Source organism: Phalacrocorax aristotelis, chromosome 3 (assembly GCF_949628215.1).
Source record: "Phalacrocorax aristotelis chromosome 3, bGulAri2.1, whole genome shotgun sequence".
Classification (NCBI taxonomy): domain Eukaryota; kingdom Metazoa; phylum Chordata; class Aves; order Suliformes; family Phalacrocoracidae; genus Phalacrocorax; species Phalacrocorax aristotelis.
The window spans coordinates 76,013,037-76,028,759 of NC_134278.1; the positions used below are offsets into that span (position 1 = coordinate 76,013,037).

General features: G+C 36.6%; 1 protein-coding gene across 2 annotated transcripts in view; it reads right to left on the minus strand.

The window, feature by feature from the left end:
* PRKN (parkin RBR E3 ubiquitin protein ligase) overlaps positions 1–15,723 on the minus strand; it is a 783,437-nt gene that overhangs the window by 486,983 nt on the left and 280,731 nt on the right. For both annotated transcript variants that reach the window (XM_075088053.1, XM_075088052.1), the window contains exon 4: positions 2,624–2,742. In XM_075088053.1, coding sequence (XP_074944154.1) covers positions 2,624–2,742 — 119 coding nt within the window. The remainder of the gene's footprint in view (positions 1–2,623; positions 2,743–15,723) is intronic.

Genomic DNA, 15,723 nt, shown 5'->3' on the forward strand with positions numbered 1-15,723 from the left:
CACTGGCACAGTCCATTGCGATTGGAGGGGCAAGACAGAGGGTTAGAGGCAATACACTATCTTACATTATTTTTTTTTTAATATGCACAGGACAAGCGATTGACAGTAATGTTTTCAGCCTGCCATAACTTGCCTACTCTAGACTGCAATGCATTGAAGAAAACAAAGTAGATACAACACACTTGCTGGGAGGCTCACACTTTTGCCTAGCATTAATGCAGACAGGTCTCTACACAGTACTGAAAAATAAACGGAGCTTAGTACATATTTCAGGCTTTCCCAGCTGGAATTGTTTTCTGTCTCCCTGGACTATGGACCAGAAAGTGAGAAGAAAAGAGGTCACAAGGGCCAAGTACATGCCGAATCTGCACCTAATCTTCATAACCACAGAACCGAGGTAGATGGTATGAATTTATAAAGCAAACTGACTGTTGCATAGCACAATCACAGCAATAAGTGTGCCCATATTGCAAATATCGCCCTTTGGAAGCCCTGAGGACTGCCAGTCCAAAAAGCTGGAACAGGACACTCACTGTTCTCAACTACCATGCTGCGCTCGAATTCGAGAGGAAAAGAATAATAACAGGTTTTCTCTGTTTTGGGGAGAAAGCAACAAGAACCTTAAGTACAAATTACCTTCATAGACAAGCATTATTTAAAAACTAAACCAAAGATTATCATTTGATACTCTCTAAAAGATATTTTCCCTTTTCTTGTTTGTATGCTGAAGTACCTTCTCAAATCTTCTGAAAGCTGGGATTTTTTGAATCAATCTTGAAAATTGCAAATGCTTCCACTGCAAATTTCCAGCTACTTTCTTTTCATATCTACTGTTAAAATATGCTAATAGAAAAAAGAAGCAGCTGCACTATGCTCATCCAATGGAAATTATCAGCTTGTGTATATTTATTGTGTTATTGACCCTATATTTGCCAAAAGAATGTAGGCCCATGTACATTTCAGACAATCAGATACAAAAAGTGTATTTAGAAATATGCCATACTGGAACTTTTTATAATTGTTTTTTTATAGTGGAGCTGTGAGGAATTCTTGGGAGACAACAGAGAGTTGTTTTTGGTTTGGGGTTTTTTTTAAGTCTCTAAAATGAAGAACGCTATTTAGTAGATACTGTAAAAACTGAAGAATTTGGAAATTTATTTAAGTCTACTTAATACAAGGAACATAGCGATTCCAGACTAAATTGCAGAGGTCTGAAAGTCATAATTTCCAAAAGTGAGCATGCTGAAGGAATCCAGTGAGTCTAGCAAAGGACACATTGCGTGCTGTCAATGCAATACACAAGGTTCAAAGTCACCTAGTGATAATAGGAAAGTCTTTCAGCAGCACTGACTGCTTGTATTCAAGCGTAATACAATGTTGTCTGTGTTTTTATCCATCCTGAATACTATACCAGTGGAAGTGTACATTAATGGCAACTTCTCTTGTATTATGCTATATATATTATTCAAGCCTATTACTAGTCACCAATATATAAATGCAACTTTTTGGAGAAAACAATTACCCTTCGGTGTGTTCATTTGGAACACCACAAAATGCAACACTTCCAAGCCTCTGCAATAAATCAGAGATAGGCAGATAGCTCAAGAATAGCACACAGAGCTTGAGGGGGTTTGTTGTTGTAGCTTTTTGGATTAGATGTGTATAAGCATTGCTAAGGTTTATTCTTTTCAATGAGAATATAGGAGCTGGGTTTTAAAGGGTCTCACTGTGTTATTACATGTAAAGACATTAAAGCACTGAGCTACATCAAGAACAAGAAGCTGAAATTAACCACTTTAAAATGTAGTGAAGTTAAATTTAAATACTTAAACGTGTGCCAAATAGGAAAGCCTCCACCCTGGTCTATAGCATGGTAAGGCTTACGCTCCTGCAGAACCTAAGCCTCTCACATAACAAACCTGGCTGACAAATAATGTGATTTATGAGAAAGGACTCTCATTCCCCAGTAGCACAACCAGTGAAATTCAGCAGCACTTAGACAAAAAAAAACCAAAAAACAACTCCAAAACTTTACACTATTGCACATTGAAGTCAAACAACGGTCTCCCACTTTAGGATGCAAACCAAGCTTGACAGATCTCCTACTAACTTTCTGTCCCAGCACAAAAACTTTCCCTTGGCTTTACATGTAGCAGCTAAGATGGAGAGATTAATATTCTCAACTTCACAGCCACTATATCCCTCCTTGTCCCATTCCATAATGGTCACAATCATGACCTGAATCCAGGTCTTTCTGTGACCTTAACAACTGCTCCAAGCTTTGTGTAAACATCTATAATTCCAGCTCCTTAGTACACATGTAGTTGTACACACTGTGCATACTACCAGGTTAATCATTACTCCTTAAAATATAAAGTTAAGAATGTCTTTACAGGATTGGAGCTCTAGCCTGCAATGTGTTCCCTGTGTGCGCTGTAAATAATGGAGGTGAGTGAAATGTTCACAAACCTTTGAATTACTCTTCTCAGTTACAAGCAGCAAGAAAAAAATTAAGTAGAAATACATATATACATAGCCACATGTATGCAAATAGATAAAACCAGATGTATTATTTTCATATACTCCAAAACCTTGAAACAAACAAACAAACAAACAAGCTTACCCTTGTCAACGTCAGTGTTCCTTGTTTACACACGCTGCAGCGGACCCTCAGTTTCCCAGGTTTCACAGCTTGGCAGAAATTTTTGCAAAAAACATAAAAACTGTTGTAACTAGCTGCACCTGTCAGGAAGAAAAAAAAAACACAAAAACAAATAAAAATATTCGATGTACATGGAAAATCACTAACAAAATTGTAATGACAGGCTACCATTTGACTTTATAAGTGATAAATAAAAAAATTATGTCTTACCTTGCCCAGTCTAGTTCTTAACATTTTTCAGGAAATCCTGCTTCTTGGTCAATAGTTATAGGTGAACTACACTGTAACTCGTGGAAAATGCATCCTGTCTTGAGTTTGAGTTTACCACTGATGAGCATCAACTGTAATCTTTGGCAAGTGATGTATGAGATTAATTACCCCAGCTCTCCACAATTTGCATCTTGCTCCTAGTCTAAATTTGTCTAGCTGCAAGTTTTAGTGAGTTCAAATTGCATGAATATTTCCTTGGATGAAGTTTAAAAGATTAGTTTGACTGGTATCACAGCAAGAAAACAAATATTTAATTTAGCAGCTTTGGTTTTATTAATGGAAGACTGGGAACATTTTCTTTATTCTTGCTGGCAGCAGTATAACCTAGCAAAGTTTGTAAACTGCTGCCAAGATATTAGGCCAAGTAAATTTTTAAGGAAAATGAAATGAAACGCATTCTGTTTTGTGAAACTATTGAACAGAAGATGATACGCAGAGAATTGTCCAAGCCTGGGGCAATGCTAATCAATTTGATTTCACATGGAATCCTGATCACTGTTTTGAGTAAACCCCTTTTTAGGATGGCTATTGCTATTCCTTAGAAAATGGTGGAAGATCCATAGCATGGTTTTAATCTAGACTAGACATCTCCAAGTTCAGAGAATCAAGCTTATTATGAGGTGTTGAACTGAGACCAGAATGAAGTTTTAAACAGATTTTTCCCAGTATCAAGAGGAATAGTTGTGGAGATTTGACCCATTAACAGTGATGAACTTCAGAATCAATAACAGTCCCTTAGAGATCAAAAGTTTTTCACTGTCTTCTTCCCCATTCTCCTGCTTCTCCCTACATTAATCAGAAATATACTTTTTATGTATATTTGATTCCTAACATATTTACTGTGGTAACATAATCTGGAATAATATTTTTAAACATGACTGACTGACTTGATTTTTACATGTCCTTCACATGACAAAGGTCAGACCCTGTGTCCTGCCAATGAAAATGCCTAGCAATTTCATGTTATTCCTATTCGTAGGTGTCCTAACATAAATGTGCAACTAGTTTCCACAATTCAACTTCAGAGAACAATGTCATCCAAAAAACTTTTTTTCTAAGAAAATATAGATGTCTCCAGAGAAGATGTACACTGCTGGAAGAAGAAATTTTTAAACACTTTTTCTTGTTTTCAAGTTTCTTGCTACATAACAGTACATCTGTGACGTATCCAATATTAATTTTAGTCAACTGATCTATCAGGTATTTTTCATTATGGTTCCCAGGGGAACAGTAATCACCACAGCAGAACATAAAGCACAGCAGAATTTAAACTGAATTCAGTTTTTGTGGAAAATTAACACACATCCATACACTCACAGACATAAAAACTTTTCATATGCATAAGTGCAACTCAGGAGGTTGAAAGCACGCTTCTCAGATCAGTCTAAAACACAGTTCTGAGATTAAAATAGGTCATCTAAAGAAAAAAAGGCTTATGCTGAACTATTTAATATGTAGTACGATGTTGAGAGGTGAATCCAAACAAAACATGACAAAATTTTTGACATTTGGATCTCTGTTCACTCATATTTTGCCTGAGGCTCCTAAAACTAGGACTGAGAACGTCTCTGGATTAGACTCCATTCAAGCTAGAATCCACAACAAAAATCTAAACTAAGGTATTGCAAGAAAAATATGTTGTTAACTGGGCTGATGCCTTTCCTGATCTAGTCTTCCACTCCCTGATTTCTTGTGCTCCTGCCTCATTTTATACCAAGTTTATTTCCAGCAGTAAACTACTCGTGGCAGGAATCATGCTTTCTACTGGCTTTGTGTTCTAAGCTCATTCCATCTGGACCCAAAGATAAAATTATATTATTGATAACACTCTGCAAAATATTCTCAGGATGGCATGGCATAAATCAGCATGACTGAATACTGCAGTAAAAAATAGCAGTCATAGAAGAGGCCTAAAATGAGACGTATCGCTGATTTACTACAGAGGATAAATCTAACGCATTAGCTTGATATTTACTCTGTGCAAAAATAGACTACATTAGCTCAATATTAATTTTTCTTAGCACTTTCCTACTTTTTTCCTTTTTCATGAATATAAAAAGTACCCCCAAACACATCCCCTATGTACAAATTTGAAACACAAGAAACAAATTTAAAATAAAATGAGTTATAGCAGTTAAGCAGCACAGATCTATTCAGAGACCCAGAATAACTTTTTAAATGTCTGCTATAGCAAGGCTGCTGGAAAGGCACAACATGACAAGTGGAACGTTCTGATTTTAGGAGGAAAGTGTAAATGGAGATTTTCAGCAATCCATTCACCATTTTATGCAGATGTGCTGATCTTTGTCTCACAAAGTGCAGTTACATCATTAGGTGTATGTCCTGAGCAGCATCACCAGGAGTAACAAAGACTGAATTAAAAATGCAAATGCTAAAAGTCAGCATACAAGATAATACTGATGGTCAGGGTTAAACTCTTTACTGACTTGTCAATGCCACTATGTTATTTTACCGTGGTCCTTGGCTGAGACTGTATCATTTGAATCCTTTTTCAGAGAGGAAATAAAAGAAACAGGAACAAAGAAATCTGCTTCATGCACCAGCTCTGATATAGTAATATTAATAAGAATTGTAATTATGGCACCATGCCAGTAATCACTAAAATTGCTGCAGCATCAACCTTAGAACCTCATCTTTCCTCATTCCATCATGGTCTATAAGTTTTCATAAAGCTTTCCATTAACAATTTATAATACTGGCACTCAGCAAGAATGTGCAGACACAGCAAATTACAAGTTAAAAAAAATGGAAGTCCCTTTATAAATGCTGATTCTGATACTGAACATGAGCATTAACACCATAAATTAATTAAATTATAACTACTAGTCTTCTTTGCAGTTACATACATTGGTGGGTGGGGGAAGACTGAGGGAAAAACAGATATGTTGTATCTGCAGTTACTCTTTTCTGAGAAGGTGAAGTCACAGCAATCTCAATTTTCAGGTCCATATTCCAAATATTTAATTGTGGGGCAAGGATCCCATAATAGTCTATTTTTACCATCAACAATTCATCCACTGGTTTGGGCACTCTTTTCCAGCTTTCCCACACCAGCTGGTACATCAGCATGTCTTCTGAGAAGCCATTTAATTTGAGTCTCTACTATTACATTACCCTTATCCTTAAAGATGGTGCAACAAGGATCTGTCATTTTGTTGACAACTGTAAAATGAAGAGATGCCACCAGAAAGTTGACCTTACAAAGCTGAGTTTCTCATAGGTCCAAAAGCATTTTTCAGTACATGATCATAGGCTAACTTTTTAAGAAGCCATCTTCAATATGTCAAGCTTCAGATAAATTGGACTTGGAAGCACAGAAGAAAAAGTCTTTCATTTTATTCACATGATAAATTAGTAGCCAAATGAAGCATTTCCATCTGCACTGGTGAATTAATCTCATAACTTGTTTCAACATAGCAAAATTCATTTAATGCACAACTGCCTGGCTATACTGGTCTACTTTAACTGACCTTGTGAGAACACTTACAGGACCAAATCTTTCACGGAAAGTAAGGGAATGTATCCTGTCTGGAGTCCCAAGAAATACCTTTCCCATCTGCAGGTACAGAGAATTCACAACCTCCTTCCTCAGGTCATCTGTTCTAGTACTTCAATATCTTTATTTTTAAGAAGATATTCCTTATTTTTAGCTTTAATTTTCTGTGCCGAAATGTAACAATTATGTCCTCTACTTTCTACCAAAGATATGGAAACCAATTTATTTCCTTTATCTTTGCAGCAGGTTTTTGCAGTTGTTTTCTCTTTCAAGGGCTAGTCAACCCCAATATGGTCATTCCTTTTTTATACATAATACACTCTAGAGGTAAAAACATTTATCTTAGGCTTTTCTTGAAATAGTGTTAGGTGCAGCTCCCTAAACTTGTCATTATTTGCTAGCTGAAGTCTTTCTAATGCTGAGCACAATCAGGTTCTTTTCCTTTTTCTTTTTTTTTTTTTTAAGACATCTTGAAGGTTATACTTCTGTTTATCTGTTGATGTATATTATTTTGATTAACATTATGGGCATCACTTAATTGGTACCTCTTCAGTCTATGATTTAAAATGAACCTCCAAATGCTTATCTACTTCACCTGTTGTAACATATTCTGTAATTGTTGCTGAATACTGCCAGCCAAGTGCAATACTCTGTGCTGACCTCTTTTGAGCATGGCTGTTTATTTCCAGACTGTATTTCCAGTTTGTCATGAGAATTTCACATTCTCAGGCTGTCCTCTAGTTTATCTGCAGTCCTTCCTATCTTGGTGATGTCTACAGATTTAATAAGTATTGTTTCTATTCCATCCTCAGGTCATTAATGACAATATTGATTAATATCAGATGTAGGGCAGACCCATTCAATATATCCCTCCATGTTGATGATGAATTACTAATAACTACTCCCCAGCTACAGATCAGTAGACAAGTTCATAGCTACCCTACTGTGTTTTTATCTATATCTGGACCCACAGTTTGCTAAATTGTCGAAAAACTTACAAAGTTGAGTGTGTGATATCTACTGCTTTCTTGTCTCCACAGTTCAACATGACCTCTTTTTGATAAACATGTGCTGGTTGTTACTCTTGTTCTTGGATCCTTTCAGATAACAGCAAGTGTTAGATTGTTCCTCCAAGCATTTTTAGGAACTTCAATTAAGCTTTTAGCTTAAAATTCCTATATTTTTCCACTACGTTTAAAAAATGTCACCAGATTCCCCCATTTTTCCTATATATTATTTATTTTCTCTGAGTTCCAGAAGTTATTTCAATCATTCTGAGATTCCATTCATTAAGGAGGACATCTACTTTGAAAGAATACAAATTACACTAATGTCTCATCAAGTAGGAAATTTAGAATTATCCATGTGGGAGCAAGCAGAAACCAAGTCTGAGCTGATCAAGTATTTTTCTTCTTTTCATTTTGTTTCTGGTTTAAAACTACGAGCAATAACTAGCACTGGTATTTTCCTAACAAAATTTCCTAACAAAAACTGCAGTAAAACATAAAGCAAGAAACTAATTGATCAAGAATGGCTACTGAAGGTTTCAAGACCTTTCAGAATTCAAAGCAGAAGTATGCATAGGCTAACCCACTAAGGTAGCTCTGGTAATGAGCTAAGTTATAGCCTCAGGTCATACCACGGTGTTAGAAATAAATTATTTCAATTTTTATTATCTTTCTATATTAACCATCAAATAACATGACAGAAGAGATAAAGTAACATGTTAGGCTAAATTTATCACCTTTCTCACATCCAGAAATAACATCTCAAAAAAACTGAGTTTAAGCCATATGTAAACTTAATTGCTCAAACTAATCATCAGTGGTGGGGTTAAGGATCAGTTTTGAAAGTTTAATACCCTTCAGTGCTGGGGAACAGCATCCCTGTCATTCAGGAATGGATCGCAGGTCAAGAAAACAACAATAATTTTTCTCTAGTATATTTTGTACTGAATGCACTTCTATGGATGTTTAATAGCTCTTTAAATATATGAGAAATAATTACAAGCTAGAATCATAATGAGTTATATGTAATTAACATGATGTCATGGTGCTGATTGCCACTTTTTCTACCATTGATCTTATATGAGTGAAGCTTGCAATTGTTGAAGAAACTTAATGACTTCCCACTCAGAAATATCGAAAGCATATCTGAGGGCAGTTCTAGAGTACGGAGATGAGACAAAGATCAAGGGAGAAGTGTTGGAGCAAGACAAAGTATCAGGAGACACAGGAATATCCTAAGTATTGTAACCCCCTCTCCATAAGGCCCTCTGTAAGCAGTTTTCCTTGCCATCTCCACCTTAGGCTTAGTTATCTGTGTTCAAGAGTGTCTAAGGTCTAGCGCCCACCATCATAACCTTGACTCAGCCTTCGAAGGAATGACCAAGTCGTGAGAAAGAGCTGTGAAAAAGTTTGTAGAAGGATAAAATTAAAATGGCAGAGAGAAAGGGTTGTGGAGATGGAGTCACTAGGCCAAGGATTCAAGGGGGAAAGTACCAACATGGGTAGTTATAAAATCCCAAAGAAAAAGATGAGGGGGTCAGTTGATCTGCCGCTATTCACTAAGAGCTTACAGTTTAATGATCCAAGATACACAGACGACAGGTTTCATGTATTCTCACTAGTCTCCATTAAAATCTTTCCCAATGTTTTTGCCATTAATTCACATTCTGCTTTTCTCCCTAGTGTATTTTCTATATTAGCTATTTGTTGATGTAGATCATCAAATTAGCCATAGAAAAATCAGGAGGGTTCGAATAAGCCGCATTGCAGGCTGCATAAGATCAGACCAACTGCTTCCATTTTAGAGAAGTATACAATAAATTACACAAACCTGAATATCAGAAGTCTGAGGTGGAATTTTCCTACTTAAAAAGCAGGAGTGGGTCTGATATAGACAAAATCTGTTGTTCCACCTTCAAAAGCAATTTATTGATAATTTTATACCTCCAACATCTTAGTAACTTTCAAACAATGTACATTTAATGGGGACCAGGCTAATAGGCATGGCTAATATGTATGAATATATATGTACTCAGAAAACAATCCTTAATTTGCAGTTTTAACTTTCAAATATCATCAAATAAAGACATTATTACAAGCTAGTTTTAGTAAAATGCTTGGTGGTTTCTTCTATCAAAATCATTTAATTATGTTACTTGTACCAGCCAAGAAAACTTATGAAGGCATAAATGCAAAAGGCTGCTCATTTATGATCTATGTTGGGACCTGCCTTCTCATCCCAATGAGATACCCTCCCTTTTCTAACCTCTTCAAAGCCCATTTCCTCACAAATATCCCATCACAAAAAGTATTAAAACTGTTCTCTCCCTTTAGTGTTTTATATGAAAATAGAAAGTAGCTTCCTCTGATGTGTATCCCAATGTTTTGTACTGTCTACCCATTTAGATTTTTAAGCTCCTTAGGACCTGAATTACCTCCTTTTTTCTGTGTTGTTAATGATGAACGTGCTGTGGGAGCTTTATACATGTTAGTGATAGCACAGACCAATTATTTTGATATGCATGACTAGCTAATCAGAAAACATTAGTCATAATGACTATAGACCTGATACTGAAATCTCTAATCCGTCAAAACACCCATTATCATCTACATGACTGTTTAAGTGAATAAAATCTGAATAGGGATATTAGGAGCTAGCCTAGTGTTTTCATTTGAACTGCATTTTCATATAGATGGTAATGATTACTGAGTCTTTCCTTTAACTCAGCTTCTAAAAGAGGACACATCTACAGGAAGTCTTTCAACAGACTGAAAATTACATAAAGCTAACATTGTTTCAGATTCCATTATATTTACATTTAGACTAGTTGTGATCTGTAGAACGTAGACTGACTGTCAGAGACCTCTCAGACCATTTTAGCAAATTGCACCCACATAACGAAAAACACAGTTAGACGTGAAAAAAAAAAAAAGTATTTTTCCAACTGTCTTCACTTTAAGGACTTTGCTTGAATCAATACAGTAGGAGGAAAAACATCTGCAGTATAAGCCCAGTAGTCTTAAAGTAGTGAAAATTTCCACATATAGCTAAATTTTAAAAAGTGTGGAGGTTGCACTACTTCACCTAAAAAAAGAGAGATGGCTTAAAAGATCCTGTTCACTTTCTGAAAATACATCTGATATGTTCTGCCTATAATCTTTTCTTTTGTAATTGCCCAGCTTTACCTGCAAAGATTTCACAGAGCACATAGCTGTCCTCCCCAGACATACGTATGCAGATGCAAATTCATAAAACATTTCTACCTGTTGATGGTGATACTTATTCTTTATGTTGCCTAATTTAGACCATGAGAATGGCATTTATTTGACAGCTAGATTCATCTAAACTGGTTGTGCTATAGTCTAGTGAGAAAAATGGGTATTTTTATGGTTTGATTAAATTCATCCTAAAGAAATAAAAAGATATAGATATGTCAGATAAGTTACACCTAAAAGGGTCTGTTTCTCTCTGTTGTGGGGATTTAGGACTACTAGGTCTGGTAGAGATATCTAAATTGCAAACCTCTAAAATTAGCTGAGATGAATCCAACTTGATGATGCTGTACACAAGAACTCATGACAAACAGCTGTGGTATTTTGCAGTATGGATAACGATATTAAATAGACTAAACCTTAAAAAGTAATTCCTTTTCTTGAGACTCAAATACAATTTGCAGAATGTCTGTGGAGCTTGGGTAATTAAAGTATATGGAAGACACAGCTATTCAAAAAACAAGAAATGGACTTGTCACTGTAACAAGGACTACAAACGATAGTAAGAGGATATCAAGAAAAGATCTGATTTGGCTGAAAAGGATATAATACATGTGTAAAAAGGGGAATATTGGAAGTAATGGACAAAGACAACAGGGGGGACATTTATCTTTTTAACTCCTTCCTTCTCAGTGAAAAACTATTGTGTGCAAAAAATACCCCTAAAAAGTTTCAACTAATTAAAAAATGCAAAAAGAATAGTATTTGATTGGTTTTAAATTTCTGGAATTTGGGCAGAGAAAAAGTTATTAGGCTTTCTCTTTCAATCTTTATCATGAAAGAATCTTCTGCTTCCCTTGTCTGAGACACAGGATCGTTTATGTTCACTTTTTTTATATTTCACCCCAATTCTTCCTTCATTATCTTGTTATCCAGCTAACTTCTGTAATTATCTTCCCACCGTTTCATTCCCTTTCCTGACCTCTACATAAGCTTCACCTTTCTCTCACTTCTCATAAGATACTCTTCCTTCTTTCAGTTTGTTCTCTGATTTTCAGACAAAGGAGCAAACTTTAACACTAAAGCTAGCATGGTTCCTATTAACAATAAGGAGTGAAGGCAGCAAAAAGAGAAAAAGACAATTGTGATGATTCTACCACACAGCAAAACACGGGGGGGGGGGGGGGGGGGGGGGAAGAGAGAATTTCAGACTGCTGAAAGTTTGGAAAATGATACATGGGAGACAAACATTGATAATTTGTACATCAGCAAAGTGTTCAAGACTAATGGTATCAAAAAGTCTCCAGGTCTCCCTGAAAATGTACTCCTTGTGAATGGGGAAACCACTATGCACCAACTATAACGTCCCCCACAAACCATCACCCTGAGCTGCTTTTTACCTCATTGAAGGGACTGAGCATGACCTGCAGTGATAACAACTGTCTGGAACTGGCCTATTTGTAGTTGCATGCAGGGTCTTCTGGATTTAAGCCTAAGCACACAAGGGAAGGGGAAGCTGCTTCAGAAAACTAAGCATGGGTGGCACATTTCCTACAGTGTAGGCTTCAGTATGAGCAGCAGATCCAGTTGAACACAATTTCAGCAAATAAACTAAGAAAAGTTTATGAATTACAAGCCAGTTGTACTGATCAGCTCCAGCACAGCTCTGGTTTCCTCCTTTTTGTCTAAGTTGAATTTGAGAACATGCACACTTGTTTGAAATTTCTGTATGGACAGCAGCATGCTTAGGGAAATAGCCATGACTGGACAGCTCCACACCCAGAGTTCTTGAACACTCAGCTGCCAGGGCACAGCACAGCCGGGGAAGAGCAGTGGAGCCAGGAGCCAACAGTGACGGTATTGCAAATGGCAGCCAGGGTCTGGCCAACAGGGGCTCAGAGCCACCGCACCTAAGCAAGGTGAGCAGGCCATGTACAGCGATGGCCACTTGCAGACCAGTAGTCACCAAGCAAGTCCATAAGGACGAGGCTGGTCCCAGCTCAGGCCAGGAAATCAAGTGAGCAAGTCAATGTCAGGAATAAGAAGATATACATCCAGACACAGCAAACTAATACCCTAGCCCAGGGACAGAACAAAGGTCAGGATCTGAGCTTAAACACAGCTCCCAGATCAGTGGGACCACAGCTCCTGCAGGTCTTTCTCACACAGCTCTTTTCACAGATGGCTGATCCAAGGTTACTGCCCTATTTCACAGCTGGCCTTTCACACAACCAGTTAAACACCCAAGGAAGGAAGAAGGCTGAAGAAGAAGTTGCAGAGCCTGTTGCTGCCATCATACCAAGCATGTGATATCCCAGAAATAGCCATGTGATGTCCAACAAGAAACAAAGTACTGACAGATCATGGAAAGTACCATGAAATCATTGGCTTCTTAATTGAGAATGTGCCACAGAACGTAGGAAAATAATTTAAAGAAACTATATTTAAAGTTATAGAATGGATGTCTGCATTTGCAAATCGAAGATGAGATTGTATAGTTTCAAATGTATGGCATTTCACAAAGGTTCATCTGCATAGGAGATCATGCACAATTTGGTCAACCACGTTTTTGACAATATAGAATGTAGAATTCAAATTTCACTTTCTTGGTTAGTTTGAAATTTTATTCCTAGTGTTAGTGTGCAACCACAGTATCTAATTAGATGTTTCTTTTGACTGATAGTTCAAATAACAGCATACCCTCAGTCAAAATAATGGCTATTCCTACTGTGCTTATTCTATTAGCTCTCTACTAACTTCCAGTGTCCAAAAAAAACAGTTCTACTCACCTAATGTTGTCCAGATATAGGTAAGCTAAGATATTGATAGTAATTATCAGTAACTATGAGACTGGTAACAAGCAGCAACAACAGAATTGCTGTCAGTTTTGTTACAGAGTCTGTTACCCTATTACAAAACATTCTGGAAAAGTTTGTTTTTCAGAGCACCCAAGGAATAAATAGTGAGGTAGCAAAGTTTATGGAAGATAATTGCGTTACTCAAGTTACTAAAACATTAAAAAAGCTTCCTCAGCATTTGTAATAGAAATTACACTGGTACTGAATAAAAAGGAAAACTCCCTCGTGGCCAAATAACTGGTTAAAACACAGGAAACAGAGGTCAGGAATAAATGATCAGTTTTCTCAGTGTAGACCCAAAAGGAAATTGTGCGAGGACTTGAGCATTCACCATTAGAAAAAGAGAAATGAACAGTGAAATGACAAAGTTTGCTGGTGGTATGATTTTATTCAGGGTAGTAAAAATGAAAGCCAACTGGAAAAAACATTGAAGAATGCAGGATGCCGAGTGACTAATAATAAAATGAAAAATGAAATTCATTGTAGATAAATGTAAGGTAATGTACATGGGAAAAATGATTTTACACAAACAGTGACGGTCTTGACTAGTTATTACCACACAGAAACAAGATCTTGGGGTTATAATAGATAGTTCTATGAAAATGTCAGCTCAATGCTCAGTAGCAATCAAAAAAGTAAATTGAATGGTAGGAATTATTAAGAGAGGAATAGAGAAAAAAAACACCCAAGAAAACGGTGCTATACAAATGCTGTAAAAATCCATGGTGTGCTTCATTTTCAACAGCATGTGCAATTCTACCATTTCTATCTCAGAGCAGGATATGGTAGAACTGAAAACATACAAAAAAGAGGGAATGAATAATCAGTAGCATCCATGGCACAATCACTTAAATAGACAATGACTTTTTGGTCAAAAAAATCGACAGTTAAATGGGAATACCATAGAGGTCTACAAAATCGTAGAGGTATAGAGAAAGTGACTAAGAGTGGAACAGCATCCTGGAAAACATCACTACCAGACTGATTTATACAAGCTACTGGCAGAAGCTATGGATTGCCAATAGGATAGGATGAATCTTTGATCTGATCTGGTGTAGCCACTGTCACATTTCATGTGAGAAAAAGATGGAAGTAATCTATATTCCACTGTGCTGCTGAGTCCCTTCAGAAAGACTGTAGTTTGGACAGTGGTCCAACCTATTTTGACCTCCAGGCTGCAATGGGAAAGACACAGGACAGTCCTGCTTCTGCACCGCCCAGACCATGCCCTCTACTGGAGGCATTCTGTGCTCCTGCCCACGAGTCTTTACCAAATGACTTTCAAATATTTTTTGTAAAAGTATAGATATTTATGCTCTTGGTTTTATCCATAAGAACCTGCAAAAACTGAAGATATTTAGCTCTGTTTTAGCAGACACTTTAGCAATTAAATGACAACAGGTCTTTGTACAAGTCTCATGAGTTTAACCAACAAGATTATAAATCTTTAGATATTTTCTTTGAACTTTCTTGCCTGGTTTTTGATTTCAAGCTGCCACCCTAAGCTTTAAAAACTAATTGTTTTCTGCACTGCACCTTAATTTTCTGAAGAACATTTATCTCACAGTAATATTCTTTAAAGTATTAAGTGTCTTCATGTTGATTACAAAATGATCACAACTTGTACACCAATGTTGTTTAAAAAGTGCTCTTCATTTTCTGTTCTTTTGCTAATGCTTTCACTCTTTTTATTAGTTCTGATCCCTCGCTCATTCCAGAGTAAGATCTGTGAGCTATTTTTTTGTTTTGGTTTTCTAAAGTTTACTTTTATAAAGAAATATTAGTATTTTAAATATGTTTTTGCTATTCAGAGACATTTTCAAAGAGATTACACCTGATGTAAAGAAACACCTTCCAAACAACCTGGTAGTAATGGCCAATTTTGATGGTTAAGCATACAGAACCATCAGTAATTTGCAACAGCGTAGTATTCCATGTGCACCCTCTCAGGTTTAAAAGTATTACTGAAAAATGCTATATGCTTCATGAATAGTTAGAAAAGATGGGAATTAACACTTTGTTTAAGTTGCATACATTTATAGGAACTGATGATTCCACTGCCCTATGCCTATTCTCCGCAGAAATGAGAAAAATTTTGGAAGAGCTCCTACATCAGGGAAGGCTTGCGAAATCCATGTCTCATCCACAGTTGCACAATAGACCCCACACAGGTAGGAAAATGTTAATGGTGCTTTA